The 20,546-nt window shown below is 35.1% G+C and overlaps 1 protein-coding gene across 2 annotated transcripts in view; it reads right to left on the reverse strand.

Annotated features, from left to right (window-relative positions):
- Window positions 1-20,546, reverse strand: part of STXBP5 (syntaxin binding protein 5) — a 204,918-nt gene that overhangs the window by 171,682 nt on the left and 12,690 nt on the right. For both annotated transcript variants that reach the window (XM_027850654.1, XM_027850655.1), the window contains exon 3: window positions 1,364-1,445. In XM_027850654.1, the coding sequence (XP_027706455.1) occupies window positions 1,364-1,445 (82 nt within the window). The remainder of the gene's footprint in view (window positions 1-1,363; window positions 1,446-20,546) is intronic.

The raw sequence follows: 20,546 nt of genomic DNA on the forward strand, positions 1-20,546 counted from the left end.
TTTTGCATATAAGAAAACTGAAGCAACAGGTTGAATGAACTGCTCAGGGTCACAGAGCTAGTAAATGTCTAAGGCCGTACAACTCTGAACTCAGGCCTTCTGGATTCCAGATTCAGCACTCTCCCCACTGTGCCATCCTTCTGCTCCTATTTCTAGATCTATCAGTCACTGTTATTTCTGAAGGGTCTGAATTCCCTCTGCTACTCAAGTAGTCACTCTTCCACTTTCCTCTTCAGCTTTTCTTCCATCAAAATAAAGTATCACTAGCTCTTTCCAACAAAGGCAGAGACAATGAGGATAGGTAAATAGTTATTTACTTCCTTTACTAATACCTGACAAAGCAATTATTACATTTTTTTCCTAGTTATCTGAAATTTTAGAGACCAGCTACATTTTTGCTTATTTTCCAAAATTTTATTTCCAAACTATTTTAATGCTGTTTTTTATTTACATGTTAGATATTTAAAGACATATAGATTCATAGAATCTTGGACTTGAATAGGACCTTCAAGATCATCTAAAAGAGATATTATGATACAGTGGGAAAGTACTAGACCTGTAGTCAAGAAAGAATGGGGTTCAAATCCTTACTTAACACTTATTAAATATATAACCATAGACAAGTCAACTTCTGAGTTTCAGCTTCTTCACCTGTAACACAGGAATAATAATGCCTGTAACTTTTCCCACAGGATTGTTATAAATATTGTCAACAAACTTTAAGGAGCTATGTAAATGTCAGTTACTACTATGGATTCTGTCCAATGCTCTCATTTAGTAGATGAGGAAACCAAGACCCAGATATGTTAACTGATTTGCTGAACGTCACACTGGGAGATAACAGCAACACCACGGCTCTGCTGCATGCACAATACTATTTTTTTTTTAAATTTACAAGTTGACCATAGCTTCAAAATCAAGTCACTATTTCTGTTCAATCATTCATCAAATTTTCTATTCCATAAGTGCCCATACTTTGAGGGAATTTATTAAAGTATATGAAATTTGGATAACCAACATTCATTAAACTACATTTTCATTATAACTAAGTTCATTCTCACAAAGCACAGTGTAATGGAAAGAGGCATTGGATTTGAAATCAGAGAACCTGAGCTTGAATGCCCCCTTACTACCTATGTTGGTGCATAGGTAGTACACAAGCTCCCTGGACCTCAGCAAAATGTAGGGGTTGGACCAGATAATCTCTAATATTCCTTTCCACCTCTTACTCTATGATCCTATGACTGAGAAATGAATTGCAAACACATTTTTGGCTGTTCTCCATAATCTAGAAACCAGAAGAAAAATATAATGTTATCAATGATTCTCACACAACTAAGAGAGATTAAAGTAATTCACCAACCTCATTAATCAGGAACTGGAGCTGGATTACTGCAGCACCACTGTCATGCTGGCAATAACATTCTACTCCTGGACGACCAAAGCTGTGATTAATGCTATTAAGGAATTTTTGTTGAGAAGATGACAGAAGATATACAAGATAGCTTGAGATACATATTTTAGTTACCTGTTTATGCAATAAACAGCCTTAACATTTAGATTATTGATTCTTTATTGTATATTCAACTAATTAGTAAATTTTCTTTTGTTAAAAATTAAAGGGCAGTTAGGTAGATAGAGTGCCAGGGCCTGGAGTTTGGAAGACTCATCTTCATGAGTTCAGAACTGACCTCAGACACTTACTAGTTGTGTGACCCTGGACAAGTCACCCTGTTTGCCTAAGTTTCTTCATCTGTGAGAAGAGCTGTAGAAGGAAATGGAAAACCATTCCAGTGTCTCAGCCAAGAAAACCCCAAATGGGGTCACAAAGAGTTGGACAGGATTGAAACAACTAAACAATAACAAAAAGAAATCAAAATTAAGTACTCCAATATAAAATAAACCTTTTCTAAAAATCAGTGCTCTACAAACACAAATATGCATTAACCTTTAGAAATATGAATAAATTATTTAAAATTTTTCAATGTTTTCCTTTGGCTATAGAAATTGTTATTTTAGCAGCAATTATTAATTTGTGATCCATTCTTTCATTATTTTGCCTTATAATCTCTAACTACTGGGAAGTTTTCCCTATGTTTCCAAAATTGTGACAATATTCAGTTTAGCCCAAGGAAGAAAAGAAAGAACTTTGGCTCTGGAGTCAGAAAATCTGGGTTCAAATCCAGGCTGTCATGTTGACTACCTATGTGATATTGAACAATCCCCTTAACTGCCCTAGGACTCTTTCCTCATCTGCAAAATGAGATAGTTGGACTGGATGGTCTTTGAGGAGGATGTTAACATCCTCCCAGTCACCAAGGCTTGAAACACAGGTGTCATTCTTGACTCCTCACTCTTTCAACCTTGCCCCATCCCAACCCCCACTACCACAACATTCACAGCCAATCAGTTGCCAAGTCCTGTAAACTCTACCCTTCATAACAACTCTCTTATATGCCCCATTTCTCTCCTCTGATAGTGCCACTTCCCTGGTACAAGCCTTTGTCAACGCACACCTAGACTCCTGAAAGTCTTCTGGTGGATCTGCCTGCCTCAAGTTTCACTCCACTACAGTCCATCTTCTATTCAGCTATCAAACTAATCTTTCCAAAGCTCAAATCTGACCATGTCACACCCATTTCCATTTCAATAAACTACAATGGCTCTCTCTTATCTCATGATGAAAAATATGAAATCTTGTTTGGCAATCAAAGCCCTCCCTACTGACACACCCAGAAGACATCTTTTGGATGTGAAGAGGAGTGAGCTGCTATTTTCAGTACTAAGCCTTAGTTTTCAGCTGTCACATCCATCTCCCAAGAGCTGATCTGAGCAGACTCTGTGCTGCCTAGGTAGCTGGTAGAAAATCATCTCTGGTCCTGTAACAGTCTCCAGACTCCTGGGGATTATCATCTAGCCCCTACTTCACCACTAGCTACTTGGAGAACTATTGCCCTTTCCTCCAATGGCTGATCTATGACCTCAAAGTTCCTATGGTATCAGATACTTGATAGAGGTCCAACTGAAGACAAAGACCTGAGGAGCATTTAATCTTATCCTCACTCATTCTGAGAACTCTACTAGCTGCAAATCTCTTAGATTTTGAATCTCTTAGATTCAAAAATTTTATGCTGTGACCTGTTTCTTTCTTTTTTTTTTGTATATAACAGTTCGATCATAAATCACTCATTTAGAGGATGACTGAAGCTAAATGTAGGAAGAAATATGAATGAGAGAATCTGATCAATCCCCCTCTTCAATTTCTACTAATTCCAAGAATATCTCTAACATATGTGGAAAAAAGACACGGTGACTAAAACAGATTCAGATAGACAACCTATGGTAGACTTAAGAGAGTCTTATAGGATGAACATTTGAATAGGCCTGGTGGGTTGCAACTTGAATCACTGGAGGAAGTACTCACAATGATAAGATCATAGATCCTCTGAAGTACAGCAATGGAATATAGAGGAAAGCAACAAAAATCATTAAACAAAACTTCTAGCCAGAGAGGTAAGAAGAGATGGCCGGACTAGTAAGCATGTTGAGTAAAAACGTGCTTCTTAACATCCTTTGATAAATATTTATAAAAAATCCAGATTAATGGACTCAGGATTTGAGGTTTCCTTGACTTCTCTCAGCTATGTCCCCATTACTTTATTCCTCCTCTAAGTACTATTCCCTCTGCCTATCCCTGAGCCTGTCATACTCACATTGTTAAATATGTGAACTACAAGTGTAAAAAGAAATTTAAGACCATTTGTACCATTTCTTCAATGTCACTAGAAAAAAATCTCCTGTTCAACAGCAAAAGTCATATTATACATAATTACATAAAAACACATTTCCTTTCTGCAACAGTTTCTGCCAGAGGATGAAAAAGATGCTACGGAAGGTAAATCAAAGGGTGACCTGCAGAACCACAGTTCAAAAACTTTCAGACTTTAAGTCCAGTAAAAAGGGAAGTGAGTTTATTTCCTAAATAAAATATCTTCCTGTCTAAACCAGAAGATATTTAGGAGGCAAGGGTTTTTTTAGACTCACAGATTTAACTTAAAGCTAGTGCTACTTAGTAAAGTAACACATAAAGAGTTATAAGTAAGAAAAAAATGAGTTTAGGCATTATACCTTAATAGTCAGATAAACAAATATATTAGAAATTTAACTCTAAGTTTCTTTTCCTTTAATGCAGTTTACAAGCCTAGACTGGGGTGAGACGTCAGGGTAAATCAACCACAAAAACTTAAATGGAGTCAGAAGTATCAATGAATGAATTTTAAATCTAAAAGCAATGATGGCTTATGATTAATGTAGAAATTTAGTAATGCATAAGATCAGACTCAAATCAATAGAGTGTACATAGTTACAAAATACTGAATTTCATGCATTCTTGATGAAAAGACCTGAAGTGAACAGAAAATTTGACTTTCAAATACAAGAGTCAAGAAAAGTATAAAAAGGTAAACAGGAAAGGGAAATCGTAAGGGACTTAATAAGTTTAAACTGTTTACCTTTCTACATGGGAAGATAAAACCTTTCTCATTATTAGTGTAGTTAGAAGAAGCATATATAGACAGAGGGCACAGGTGTGAGTTGAATATGAAGAGATGATACCTAAAAATAAAATTAAGGTTTGAGAGAGGAATGTACTGGGAAAAAGAGAAAGGGAGAAGTAGAATGGGATAAATTATCTCACATAAGAAAGACAAGAAAAAGCTTCTGCAGTAAAGGGGAAGAGGAGGTAGGTGAGGATGAGTGAGTGAACTCATCTGAACTGGCTCAAAGATGGAATAACATACATACTCAACTGGCTATAGAAATCAATCTAACCTACCCTACAGGAAAATAGGAAGGGAAGGGAATAATAGAAGGGTAGGGGGAAGGGGTAATTAGGGGAGGGGCAATCAGAAGCAAAACCCTTTTGAGGAGGTAAAGGGTGAAAGGAGAGAGAGAATAGAATAAAAGGGAGGGAAATGGATGGAGGGAAATACAATAGTAACTGAAAAAAATTTTAAACCAATTTTCTCTGATAAAGGCCTCATTTCTCAAACATATAGAGAACTGAGTCAAATTTATGAAAATAAGAGCCATTCCCCAATTGATTAATGATCAAAAGATATGATTAGTTTTCAGATGAAGTAATCAAAGCTATCTACAGCCATATGAAAAAAAACTCACTATTGATTGGAGAAATGAAAATTAAAACAATCTGAGGTACTACCTCATATCTCTTAGATTAGTTAATAGGACAGAAAAGGTAAATGACAAATGTGGGAGGGGATGGGCAGAAAATGAGACATTAATACATTATTGGTTGAGTTGTGAACTGATTCAACAATTCTGTTGACCAATTTGGAATTACGTCCAAAGGGCTATAAAACTATGTATACCCTTTGACCTAGTAATACCACTATTGGGTTTGTATCCCAAAAGAGATAAAAAACAAAAAGGAAAAGGTCCTACATATACAAAAATATTTACAGCAGCTCTTTTCTGGGGGTAAAGAATTAGAAGTTGAGAGGATGCCCATCAATTGAGGAAAGGCTGAACAAGTTGTAGTATGTGATTATGATGGAACACTATTATACTATAAGAAATGATGAGTAGGATGCTCTTTGAACAACCTGGGAACACTTGCATGAGCTGATGCAAAGTGAAATGTACTGTGTACAAAGTAACAGCAATATCGTAAGATGATCAGCCACGAATGACTTCACTATTCTCAGAAATACAATGATCCAACACAACTCTAAAGGACTTATGAGGAAAAATGCTATCCATCCCCAGAGAAAGACCTGTTGGTGTCTGAATATGGATTGAAGCTACTTTTTTTAAACTTTCTTTATTTTTCTTGTTTTTTTTTCTTGTCTATGTTTTCTTTGATAACAGGACTATGATGAATATGTTATGCATAACTACACACGTATAACCTACATGGAATTGCTTGTTTTCACAATGGGGGTGGGATGGGGAAGAGGAAGGGAGAGAATTTGGAATTCAAAGTTTTAAAAACAAATGTTAAAAATAGTTTTTGTAGTAACTGGGAAAAAATAAAATACTAAATAAAAATTAAAGCTTATAAAAAGGAAAAAAGAAAAGAAATTGGGAGATTAAAAATAAAAGAAACAAATGAGGAGTTAGACCTTATCTAACTGTATTTATCATTACTAGTTCTTTAAAAGGTGAAGATTTGTCATAAATACACTTTAAAGTAAATTAACTCAGACTACTATATTCATGTAAATCTATGATTGTTGTCATGTTAGGTGTTCCTCCAATAGATACAGATCACAACCCATCCATGCCTTCCCATCCTGTGTGACTGATTCACATCCACCCAAAAGTTCCTAGGGGGCTTACCTAACATATTGGAGGCCTTCCTTGCTTTCTCCTAATATTTGAAAGGAATAAGGATTGCATGCCTCTGGCTATACCAATATTCCTCACCCTTGTCATATCATACCCAAGTTTTCTTCTTGTCATAATTTCTTGATGACATCTATTACTGCAGGTCTTCTTCAAAATTCCTCATTGATTATATATAGCAGCCTGGTCACACCCACCATTCATCTCTCTATTGTTATCTGTGGGTTATTCATCTTTAATTCAGAGACTATTGCATTTCATGGCTTGCTGGCATTATAACACCACCAAGCAACAGTTGGTATTAAAAAAGAAGGGCCTTTGTTTTCACAAGAAACTTAAGATTATCAAAAGAGCTTTGGGATCATCAAAGAAGCTTTGTAACGTCCTAAAGGCAATCCAGACGGTCTTCTCTTGTTTTATTCTGGGCCCAACTACTTTATCTGTACTACCTGTTCCAAATGTATATTCTGATGGACAAATCAACAGCTTTTCCATCCAAATTCATTTTTCATTCCATTTAGCCTTTCCTGTATGGATGGATATTCAAGTCAAACTCATAAGTGGTTATATATCTTTTCCAGGAGACTCTGCAATTTCCTGGAGTTTGATGAAGTGAGCATGGTGTCATCTGCAAGCAGGAATATCTGGAGACTCCTAGTATCCAGAGAGACCACTCTTTAACTTAGATTTTGTTCTCAATCTCTTCTAACACAATGATCAATAGCTTTGGTAGGTATATATCTCCATTTTTATATTTTGCCAGATTATTTATGAGCAGAAAGTCACTGAATGAGATTTCTCTTGCTATACCTTTCAAATAATCTTAAATAATACTGATGTATCAATGAGAGATTTACTGGTAGAAAGGGATATTTATTGTTCTACCAAATCAAACGCTTTTATGAAATGAACAATTATATAGTAGAATCTTATAGTCTCCACATTTTTTCCTCAATTATGAAATAGTAAAGATGTGGTCCATTATGGGATATAGCTTGTAAAAGCTTGCTAGTACCCTACCAGCAGCCTCAATGAAAATGCCCTCATTTCATGTATAAATGACTAGAATAAAGATTTTATATAGGTTGGAGAGAAGGCAAATAGGTCACTAGTTGTTATGGTTTTCTTCGCTATCTTTTTGGGGGATGTTAATATGGCCAGAGATTTTTTTTCTGTGCATATATTATCTTACCTTCCATATGGTATCTTGTGATTTGATCACAATTTTCTCTGTTCTAGGATGTATCTCCTTTACATATATTCCAGCTGCTTTTCCCATCCCTATTCAAAGAGTGCCATTTCTAACTCCTCTATAAACACATCCAGGATTGTAACTTTTATGATGGACTATGTATGGTTGGTCCATTGTATCTAATGATGAAACCAGTTTGCACTAGTAATTCTTATAAATCTTTTACAAATTTCTTCTATTTGTTGCCCCTCCATTTTCATCTTTGAAATAATGCCCTTTTCATGACTTTGCTTAGTTAGATCTCATGCCAAGCTTTCCTTAAACTAGTTTTATACTCCATAACGTCTCCCTACTTAATGAAACAATACTGCTTGTAATCAACCAACAAACTTCATAAGAATGAATATATAATCTTAAGTAGCATAGCCTTTGGCTGCTATATCTATCAGCTTGATAAATAAGTCAAATGTTTGCTAAGATACTTTCTTGGCTCTTTTGGACTTCTTATTGCGGCAACAGATTTACTGTGGTTAAACACTTGTATGAAATTATTTATAATCATTATTGATGTTATTTCAAATGTTCTCTTCCCATTTCTCAATGCTAAATGCCTGTTAAAATAGTTTTATATTGCACTATTTCAATAATATGCCATATCTTTGTTATTCTTTCTTCCTGCTTTTTATTGATTCTAATCTTTGCTCTGACAAATCAATCAGAATTATTTATCATTAAGTAAACAAAACTAAAAAGTGATTTAATATACTTAACATGGCATTGTGAATAAAGAGCTGAATTGAGAGGGGAGATTTAGGTTCAAGGCTAACCTCTTAACAGGCACTGGTTGTGTAAATCCAAGCAAATCACTTGCTCTCTCAATATCTTTGATAAACGTGTTACAAAATACTTGCTGATTTGCATTGGTAAAAGGAGTTTCCTTACTCAGAGCTACACAAATGAAACATCTGTGAACGTGTGATTTCATTCAGCGATTGTTATTTCACTCATATGAGTAATCTGTACACTGTTACAAATATGGCCTATCAATTCTTTTCCTAAAGAAAGTACCATGCTCTTAAGATGTAAGGCTTCTCTCTGTAGTCTTCAAGTGTTTGGCTTCTCTCACTCTTTTTTCCTAAACTATGCTTTCCTAAAATGTTTTCTGCATCCTCACCTTTTTCTCATCTGTGCACGTAAGTCACCAAATTATGACTTAATTTGGAGGGTCTTATGAAGTCTGAAAATTATCTCTACCTTTTAACCCTCTGCAATTCAATGGTGACATTTTTGCAAGTACTTATCAGAATTACAAGTGATTCTTAGTTAAAATTAATACAATGTGATTCTTAATACTCTCTGTTACTTTCTATCCCACTTTGCAGCTGTCACTAATGAAATAGAAGGGATCCTCCCAGAACTGCACGGTGTTTTGTATTTTTCTTTGTTTCAGGGGTGGCCATGGCCAAAAGATTCATCAACTAACCCAGCCTACTGGTAATGAGCCTCTCTGTATTTCACTGGATTGATCCTCAGAAAATAGTCTGTTACCATACTCAAAGTCATTTCAGAATGATAAACCTGCCAGAGCTTACACTGCACTGGCACAGGCTTCAAGGTCACATAAGGTTGTCCTCACACCATGATGAGGCATCACAGTAAGATTCTGTGGAAAGCATTATAAAAAATACATAGCCATAGACTCTATCAAAAGTACACAAAGATAATTTCCATTCTTAGATAAACCAACAGATTTTTAAAAACAATATCGCAGTATGAAAACTGTAACAAATGAAGGAAAACTCTGAATACCTTTTCTCTTTTCCCTTTTCAAAAGGAAGGGGAAAAAATACTCTAAAAGGAAATTAATTTAGCACAAAAATATTGAGGTAGTTGATGCCACTAGATTTATAGTCACCTTTGGCAAGACACTGCTGTGAAAAAGCAGAGTCATTGCCATTACAAGAAAAGATTACGTACTTTAAAGAAAGGGCAGAATTAATCATTCTCTACAACTGACAACCCAACCAGGAATGCCTTTAAAAACCAAGCAAGTCCACATATTTGGAAGGAAAATGATGGGAAAGAAGAATTATTAATCTACTAGTAATGAAAGAAAGCTAAAAAAATACAGTAATTATTTAATAATAACTCTAGAACAAATATCATTTATATCCAAGTACCACACAAACATATTCATTTGGATATGTACGTAGTTTCAACAATCAACTCATAGCTCCTCTGTAATTTCTCAATTATCATAGGCTATCTCTATAGTATATTTCCCACAACAGCTATTCAACAATTCAAATCAAGCAAACATTTGTCAAGCATCTACTACAATACAAGCAAGGCCTTTTGCTAAGTGAAAGAAGTAATAGAAATTTTAAAACTATATAGTCCTTGAACTCTATAGGGACTATGACTATGGTAATGGGTAAGAAATATAAAATTTTAGCATTCTAGAAAGTTTTTTAAAAAGAGTTGCTCCAGGGACATATCTATGTCCAAACAACAAATTATCAAAAAGTGTGTAAGTAATACTTACACATCTCATGAGTTTGTCTTTTATCAAGTAACTGCCCAATGCACTAACCCTATTTTAGAGAAAATTGACGGAAGCAAGTAGTAAAGAGCCTTAGCATCAAAATCAAACTATTTAGGATACATCTATATTATCCATCTTAGAGAAAAATAAGTATAGTTGACAACTATTAAGACTAATTTTTAAAGTACATCTGCTGCCAGTTCCTGACCATAAGAAGTATTCTTACTCTAGACAAAACTGGAGGGGAAAAAAAAAAGGAAATTGCAGGTAAACAGGAGAATAAATCACAAGGAAGATTATTTCATGAAATATCTGGCAATCTGGTATTGAACTTCTGATAATTATTTGCAAAAAGGCCTCCATGAAAATAATTTTTGCATGTGTACCAATATTAATTGCTAACAGCAAAAAGGTAGAGAGAAATGTGAATTTTTTCTCAAAAGGAACAACCTTTGCATTATGAGTTTATTGAAAGTCAATTTGCCATGAATCTATTGCTAAAACTAACAGAAATGTACACAGAAATGTTTGCATATTTTTTACAATGGTATCATTCCAGTTTTCTCCTTAGAGCATATCTAGAACTAGGTTGTGTTACTAGTGGTATGGGTGAGAAGGGTATCAGAGGGAAGGATTTCCATAGATATTTAAAATATTTAAAATTCAAAGTTTTTTTTTCTAAAATAAATGTTTATATGCAAAAAAATCTTCAAAAACTTATACTAGATCTATGAAATAAAATTTCTAAAACAAAATAAGACACAAAATTAGTGATTTTGTAAAATTAAGGTAGCAAATTGAGTTGAAAAGTTTTACTGCACATGGAGACAAAATACATTAATGGAAACAATCATAAAACTGTTCCAAACAATACCCAATTACAGTATGAAAGCAGACAAAAGAAAAGTAAGCACATCAACATATTGGTATTAATACACTAATGCCATGAAGCTTCTTTCAAAACTACCAAGAACAGAAAAAATTCCTAAACCAACAATTATTCTTCACATGAAACAATAAATCATTAAAGAAGGCTCTTATCTCCTTCCTTGGATTTTGTGTCTTAACACTAATAATTTGCACTCAAACAACTTTTGAAAGAGTCAATGACAAAAATCATCAATAAATTTCTCCCAAACACATACACATGCATGCATAACCAAAACTGTCTTATTTAACACATATAACTATTTTGTATAATCCTCATTAAATATATTTAGTCATTAATAATTGGTTACGTAAGTCTTTAACGATTTAGTTCCTATATTAATTACACAATGGCCACTATAGCTTCTTTCCTCTACATATGACATAATAATTGTTCATTCTGAAGATGTGCCTCATTTGGAACTATACTGTACCTTACAAATGTCATATGCATAATAAGCCTTGCCATCTATTCACAAAGAAAACAGCACTCAACTTCATCCTGATTACCACAAAGTTAATTTTGAGACATTCCTTCATGACTTGTTATTCCCTAAGAAAATTAACAATGAACTTTAATTTCCATTAACAATAATAGTTATTAAAAAGGTATCTGAAACTCATTAAATATATTCTTATTAAAAACAAAATTCAATAATAGATCTAGAGTTAGAAGGGACCTCAGCAGTAATATAGCCTAACATCTTCATTTTACAGATGAGGAAACTGAGGCAAAGCAATGTTAAGTGACTTGATCAAGGTCAAGCAAGTAGGTGGCATTTGAACCCAGAATCTCTGACTCCAGAGAGGGTACTTGTTCTATTGTATTATGTTTCGTTTTTATACACATCACTTTCATTTACAAATATGTTACTCACCATACCATACCCCAATACACTTTCTCTTGTGATTGTTTTAAAAGAAAAACAGTTCAGCAAAATACTAATATATCAAACATGTATGCAATCCTCCACACTCTCAGTGTCACTCCCCATCCCATTAGCTCTGCAATGAAGAGAGGGATGTGCATTTTCTCAACTATCCTCTGGGGCCAAGTTGGCAAGAATACATACTTAAACAAATTTCAAGATTTCATGAGAAAAACACATAGAAATCAATATTAGTGATCAAACATTTAAGATTATGGATAAAGTAAAATAAGATTAAACCAATGGGGCTACTGAGCAACAATAAATGAAAGGTGATAAGTAATAAATCTTCACATAAATTAAAATCCATCAATAAGCATTCACCACTAAGCACTCACTACATGCCAGGAAATGTGCTAGGCTCTAGGGATATAAATAAATAGAATATGACATTGTACTTGCAAGTAGCTTACATTCAATATCACAGAAATTAACAATTAGCACCTCTTTCCACTGGAGAAAAAAATTTTTTTTAAAGAAAATTAAAAATGAGTTAAATTGAAGCAGAGAAAATTTAAGTTAGATATAAACAACTTTCTCACCAAAAGTGGGCTTCACTAGCACTGTGAAGCAGGTTTTTAAATCATTTTATGAATTCACAACAGATTAAGGAACAAAGAAGTACTAGATAACTTTTAGAAGCATTTTCCCATTCCACATGCTTTAATGATTACAGGTTTCAGAAAAAAAATTAGTCTTATTAACACAACTATAGTATGGAGGAAAAAATTAGTAATCTGAAGTTAAACAACTGGCTTCAAATCCTAACTGCCACATAAGCAGCTATGGAACATCAATAAATCACTTAATTTCTCCTTACTCTAGTTTCCTCATTACATAAAATAGGACTAATAATACTTGTCTATCTACACACTTCACTGAAAGTCATGGGGGGTAGTATATTATAGTGAATAGAAAACCCAGCTCAGAGTGCCAAGAAGTTGGCTCAAATCCTTCCAATAACAGTGTAACTCTGAACACATAATTTAAGCCTTTAGTGTCCTAGACCAGAGGTGTCAAATAGATGATATGCAGGCCACACATGGCTCAAAACAGTCCTAACAGGCTCCCAAACCACATTAAAATGTAATTGGGGAATATTTAACAAAACAAACAAAAATACAATAAACCATAGATAACATTGATATGTGGTTTTCTAAATCATTATGAGGCCTGCAGGGATCCTTATGTATGGTTTAGTGCCCCCCCACCATTTATGTTTGAGTTTGACACCAACATCCTAGACAACTTGAAGGCTTTTAAGTTACAAAACACTTTAGATTAGTAAGAATCACCTGGAGTTCCCAGTTCCCTACACTAATGAAATCACAGATTTTCCAAAAGAAAAAAAAATCTACCCCATAGCACTGTTCTAACGATTAAAAATAAGAATTATGCATAGTGCTTTATGAGCAATAAAAGAATAATTATTTTCACTATTATGAATTTTAAAATGGAAACAATAATTGTTTTTGCTTCTTTAAACAAAAAATTGTGGTGCAGATAGGGTCTTAATTTGTCATAGACTATCCATTTATCTCTAATCTTCTTTAAATACTTTGTCTGACCATGTGTGAAAGCAGGGGAGATGTTGATAAACTTGAAAATACCCAAAAGAGAAAAATCAAGATAATAAAGACACTCAAAACCATGCAAACGATGCCATTTGTTGAAGGATCTTAGGATGTTTGACTTGTAAAAGAAGAATAGCAGCTTTAAAGAGTTGTTAAATGAATGAAGGATCAGACCAACCTGCAAGTCAATCAGTCAACAAGCATTTATTAATCACTTACTATGTTCCAAGCAGGGAGATAAATTTAAAGCTCAACATAAGAAAAAACTTCATAAGCACAGGCAACAGAAAATAGAATGGGCTGCCTCCAAAGACAGTAAATTTATATAAAGAATTTTATAAGTCACAAAGTACTAGTTAATCTCTTTTCAATGTTATATAGAAAAAAAAATGGAGCATGCTAATTTTCTGATTTCCTTCCTGGATACTATCTCCTCTCTGTATTTTCATAGTGTTGTTGCTCTTCCTTGGTTCTCCTATCTGTGTAGCCACCGCTGCTGTTTTCTTTGCTGTATCACATACTATTCCCTAGCTGCTGGAATACTCCAAAACTCTATCTTGGCCCTCTTCTATCTCTATTCCCTCTTTCAGTGATCTCAGTTCCCATAGGTTCAGTTATCATCCCTATGCCATTCGGTTTAAAATGTCCAACAGGGCAATGATAACATGGGCTGACAGCTGAAGGGAGAGTCTAAAGATGAATAAGTAAATTGGAAATCATCTGCAAAGAGATGATAATTAAACCCATGGGAGCTGATGAAATTATCAAGTGAGATAATATAAAAGGAGAAGAGAAAAAAGAAAAGAGCTTTGGCATATCCCCAGTTAATGGACATGATGTGACTGTAGATCTAACAAAAGAGACTGAGAAAAAGTGGTTAAACAGGTAGGAGGAACCAAGAGAGAACAGTCTCAAACTCCCAAAAAGAGAAAGTACACAGATACAAGCATTCAATATTGTAAAATATTAGAGACACCAGATATAAATATTTTTGAGTATTACAAGTTTTGCTCATGACAGAAACTCTCCCCACCCCCTAAATCAGATCAGTATTCATATGTAAAATCTCAAAGAAAAATTATTAACTCGATAAAATAAGCGTTTGTCCTCTAACCAAAAAGGACATTCCCTACTCAAAAAAATTCCATGGCCAACCAATTTGGGAAAAAAAAAAAAACTCCACATCTATACCAATTGTTTATTACTACTCTGTACTCACAGGAAACAGGAAGCAGTTCTTCCTGCCCTTTTTTCTGGGGGTGGAGGGTAGGGGATATGGAGGGGATTAAACCTCTAAACCAGAGGAGGTCTCCCTACTTTCCAAAACTAAGACTTCAAAGTTAGGTGTCTACCTCAGTCCATGTCACCCTAGGAAAGAACAAGAACTACAGAGAAAAAGTCCATGTTTCTCATCTGTTCTGCACCCTCAAGAATCCAAATGTCAAACGCTTTCCTAAGAGCAAAAGGGAACAAACAGCCCAAGAAGCCTTGCCTTTTAGTATCTATGAGTGCCAATGAGCAAATGGTTATTCTCACTACAAAACTATTATTCCCTCATTTAAGAGAATGAGAATTTGGTTGACTTTTCAATTTAACTAATGTCCATTCAATTATATTTTTTCCAAAAATATTACTGGGGCCAGAGCCAAGATGGCTGAGTAAAAGCAGCTTGAGCTCTCCCCCAAACCCCTCCAATTATATATAAAAAAAGACTCTAAACAAATTCTAAAGCAGCCGAACCCACAAAAAAGACAGAGTGAAACAAATTTCCAGCCCAAAACAAACCTGGATGGTTGATAGGAAAGGTCTGTTGCACAGCACTGGGAGAGGAGCACAGTTCAGTGTGGGCCACACAAGCAAAGATGGGCCACAGCAAACCCAGAGCAGGCCTCAGGGGACTGAATCACAGGGAGCTGTGATGGTGTCCAAACTTTTCAACCATAAACACAAAAGATAACTTAGAAGGTTAGTGGGAAAGGTCTGTTGGACCCCGGTGAGAGAGGAGCATAGTCCAGCCCTGGCCCTACCGCAGCCCCAGGGAGCAGCAGGGACAGCTGATTCTGGAGCTCTTGGCCCACAGACAGTGGGGGGATTGAGCAGCTGATCAGAGGGGGATTGCAGGGATCTCTTTGCTGGAGGTGAGGCAGAATTCTCTTGCTTTGCCCATGCTTGGATCTGGGTCACAGTTCTGGGTGGTGGTCCTGGGTTGTAGAGGAGCACTGGCATGACAGAGCTTGTGGTGGTGGGGAGGGAATCCTCACAGTTCCAAAGCAGAAAAGAGTGCTTTTCTTATGGTCACTCATAGACCTGAGCACATGCCAGGAAAAGTGTAAATACCTCTCCCTTGATCATACCACCTTGGAAGAACTGAAAATTTACAGGTCCCTAGAAGTATCTCTGAAAACAGCTACACAAAACCCCAGAAGCTTCAGATAGTACACCCTCCACACTGGAAGCAGAGCCCTACCTTAACAAAGTGTTAAAAAGTCAAGTAATTGGCTGGAAACATGAGCAGGCAGCAGAAAAAAAAAATCAGACTATAGAATCTTACTTTAGTGAAAAGAAGATTAAAACATACAATCAGAAGAAGACAACAAAGTCAGAGCTCCTACATCCAAAGCCTCCAAGAAAAATATGAACTGGTTTCAGGCCATGGAAGAACTCAAGAAGAATTTTGAAAAACAAGAGAAATAAGAGGAAAAAACGGGAAGAGAAATGAGAATAATGCAAGAAAATAATGAAAAATGAGTCAACAACTTGCTAAAGGAGACCTAAAAAAATACTGAAGAAAATAACTTACATAAAATTAAAAATAGACCAACCCAAATGGCAAAAGAAGTCTAAAAAACCAATGAGGAGAAGAATGCCTTAAAAAGCAGAATTAGCCAGATGGAAAAGGGGGTCCAAAAGCTCATTGAATAAAACAATTTCTTTAAAATTAGAATGGAGCAAATGGAAGCTAATGACTTTATGAGAATTCAAGAAATTACAAAACAAAACCAAAAGAATGAAAAAAAAAGAAGACAATGTGAAATATCTCATTGGAAAAACAACTGACCTGGAAAACAGATCCAGGAGAGATAATTTAAAAATTATTGGACTACCTGAAAGCCATGATCAAAAAAAGAACCTAGATATCCTCTTTCAAGGAATTATCAAGGAAAACCCTGATATTCTAGAACCAGAGGGTAAAACAGAAATTGAAAGAACCCACCAATCACCTCCTGAAAGAGATCCTCAAAGGAAAACTCCTATGAATATTATAGCCAAATTCCAGAGTTCCCAGGTCAAGGAGAAAATATTGCAAAGAGCCAGAAAGAAACAACTCAAGTATTGTGGAAACACAATCAAGATACAAAAAATTTGGCAGATTCTACATTAAGGGACCAGAGGGCTTGGAATATAATGTTCTGGAGGACAAAGGAGCTAGCATTAAAACCAAGAATCACCTACCCAGCAAAACTGAGTATAACCCTTCAGGGGAAAAAATTGACATTCAAAGAAATAGAGGACTTTCAAGAATTGTTGATGAAAAGACCAGAGCTGAATAGAAAATTTGATTTTCAAATACAAGACTCACGATGCATGAAAAGGTAAATAGGAAAGAGAAATCATAAAGGACTTATTGAAGTTGAACTGTTTACATTCCTACATGGAAAGATGATATTTGTAACTCATGAGACCTTTCTCAGTATTAGGGTACTTGGAGGGAATATATATATTATATATAAAGAGAGAGCACAGTGTGAGTTGAATATGAAGGGATGACATCTAAAAAAGAAAATAAGGGGTGAGAGAGGATTGTACTGGGAGAAGGAGAAAGGAAGAGGTAGAATGGGAAAAATTATCTCACATAAAAGAGACAAGAAAAAGCTTTTCTCATGGAGGGGAAGAGGAAGGAGGTTAGAGGGAATGAATGAATCTTACTCTCATCAGATTTGGCTTAAGGAGGGAATAACATACACACTCAATTGGGTATGGAAATCTGTTTTACCCTACAGGAAAACAGGAGGGAAGGGGATAAGAGAGGGGGGAATGATAGAAAGGAGGGAAGTGATCAGGGGGAGGGGGTAATCAGAAGCAAACACTTTTGAGGAGGGACAGGGTCAAAGGAGAAAATAGAATAAACCAGGCCAGGGGATGGGGGGGGCAGGGTTGCAGGGGCCATAGGACAGGATGAAGGGAAACATAGTTAGCTTTGCACAACATGACGATTATGGAAATGTTTTGCCTGACTACACATGTATAACCTATATCAAACTGCTTGCCTTCTCAGTGAGGGTAGATGAGGAGGGAGGGAGAGAATTTGGAACTCAAGGTTTTAAAAACAAATGTTAAAAATTGTTTTTACATGCACCTGGGAAATAAGATATACAGGCAATGGGGTATAGAAATCAATCCTGGTGGGGCAGCTACATGGCACAGTGGATAGAGTACCAGCCCTGGAGTCAGGAGGACCTGAGTTCAAATCCGGCCTCAGACCAGACACTTGACACTTACTAGCTGTGTGACCCTGGGCAAGTCACTTAACCCCATTGCCTAGCACAAACAAAAAACAACGACAGCAACAAAAAAAAAAGAAACCAATCCTGCCCTACAGGAAAACAGAAGGGGAAGGGGATAAGAGAGGGGGTCAGTATGATAGAAGGGGGAAGGGGTATTCAGAATGCATGCCATCTTGGGGTGGGGAGAGGGGAGAGATGGAAAGAAAATTTGGAACTCAAAATCTTATGGAAGTGAATGTTGAAAACTAAAAATAAATTAATTTAAAAAAAAAGAAAAAAATTACTAAATCTTCCTTCCAATACAATACTTGTTTTTGATGCATGTTAATATGGCAGTAAACAATATATCACAACATCTAAATGTAGCCTTATAACTCCAAGCATTTATATTACAATAAGAATTGGGAAAAACCACATTTGGGAGGGAAAAAAAGTACTGTTTACATAACAGATATTTCTCAAACAACATTTCAACAATAAACTAAACATCATGGCCATCTCACATATCACTGGCCTGACTTGACAATTAAAACTACTGGCAGTGCCTCAATGAGTTCCAAGCTGGCTAGTCAAATTTGCTAAGTACAACTCAATAAAGCATTGAGAGTAAGTATAAAAGAGAGTCACCAAAATTCCTTGAATTTTTTTTAAAAGAAGCTTTAAAATAACCTGGTGGCAGTGTGCTTCCATGCAGATCATGACTCAAAAACAGAAGACTTCTCTCCAACATCCTCTGTCAAAATGAGACTACTTATATGTTGTATAAATATATATATATGTATGTGTATGTGTGTATATATGTGTGTGTATATATATATATGTGGTATAGGGGCTCCATATATGATTTGAATAAAGGTACAGATTTTCAGGTGGAAGGCAACAAGCTACAATCTATTTTAACTATGAAAAGAGAATGTTATCTTAACAATGAATTCAAATTTCTAGTGTTTATAGAATAGTAGATATGTTAGCACAAAAATTGAGAAGTTCACTCATTTCATTCTCATATAGCATACATTCTTCAACAGTATTCTTCACACCATACTCTCCTCTAATTGATGGTTCTGAAAATATCTACCAACACAGTTACACATTATCAATTCAATTTTATAACACATGAACAACATCCAACCTGGATTTTTATGTTACAGATATAAACTATATATAAAACTTTTGTAGTATGATAAAAACTGAATTTATTTCTGGATATATTTTGACAATCAGCCCATAAGTATTTATTAAACACCTACTATGTGTCAGACACTGTGCTAAGTGACATATTTTCCTCACAATATAGTTTGAAAGAATGCTACACTCATTCCAATTAAAGAAAAATTGTTATGCAATAGTGATCATATCTCTGGCTTTTTAAACATTGACAAGTACATTCAGTTATCTCAATAGATAGTAAGAAAGTTTCATAAGGAAATTAAATTTATCTACACTTCTAGGAACTGTCAAGAAAACGAAAAATAACATGACTCCAAAAATATTAGGAATCATTATTCCAGAGATCTGGATTACCTCACTCAGGGAAAGTACTTTTAAAATAGATGCTACAAAGCACCACTTTAACAATCAGAAGGCTTTTCCATTCCTGACTCCCTCCAACAACCTTTTACTAGCCTCATGTTCTAAACTATAACATACCGGATAAGAACATTTAACATAATTAATCAAATGCTACAACCAAAGATATCAGACTTTTGTACACACCACTCTATTTCATGATACAGTGTTTTTTTATCCAAATATGATTTTAAATAAAAAATACATTAAATAGTAGCTGTAAAACAGAAATGCCATTTACAATGCTGGAGTAAAGTACTGATTAAAAGCGGGGGGAGTCCTTCTTGCTTTTAAGACTGTATCTATTTGTTCACTGAATCAAAGCAAAAGAACCAAAGCTTCTACAAACATAAAAAGTATTAAATGGATGACTTCCTTTCTTCTCTTTAACTTCTGTTCATATAAGCCAAAGCCGAAGTTGGCCAAAACACACACCTGCACTCTTAACTTTCCTACTTGAATGCAAACTAATAACTCTGGAAAAAACAGTGGTAAAAAATGGCTTATTCTCTTGTGTTTAAATATTGCCATTACTGTGCTATCAAGAGTTTCTGTTTGGTTAAAAAAAAAAAAAAGCCATAATCTGTAGATCTCTTTTATGAAGCTTCTTTACCAATTCCATTATTATGCTGACAACACTAATGCCACTTATGTTATTTGATAATGCTTGTCCTGGTATTTTTATATTTGTTTACAATTCAGTTTTGCTCAATAAAATGTACATCAACTACTTACCTGAAATAAATGTTAGTAATAATTATTTTTAAATACTATTTAAGTGAAATTTATCTACTTAAAAATTAAGAAAGCTAGGAAATAAGTTAGGATTTAGCTACATAACCCAGGAAACTCACCTTTAAGGAAAGTGGAGGTTTCCTTTTATTCATGCTGCCCCTAAAAAGTTAAGCGTTAGGAGAGTAGTGGTACTTTTTTTAAAAA

Source organism: Vombatus ursinus, unplaced genomic scaffold (genome assembly GCF_900497805.2).
Source record: "Vombatus ursinus unplaced genomic scaffold, bare-nosed wombat genome assembly UNPS02009132.1, whole genome shotgun sequence".
In the NCBI taxonomy this organism is placed as follows: Eukaryota; Metazoa; Chordata; class Mammalia; order Diprotodontia; family Vombatidae; genus Vombatus; species Vombatus ursinus.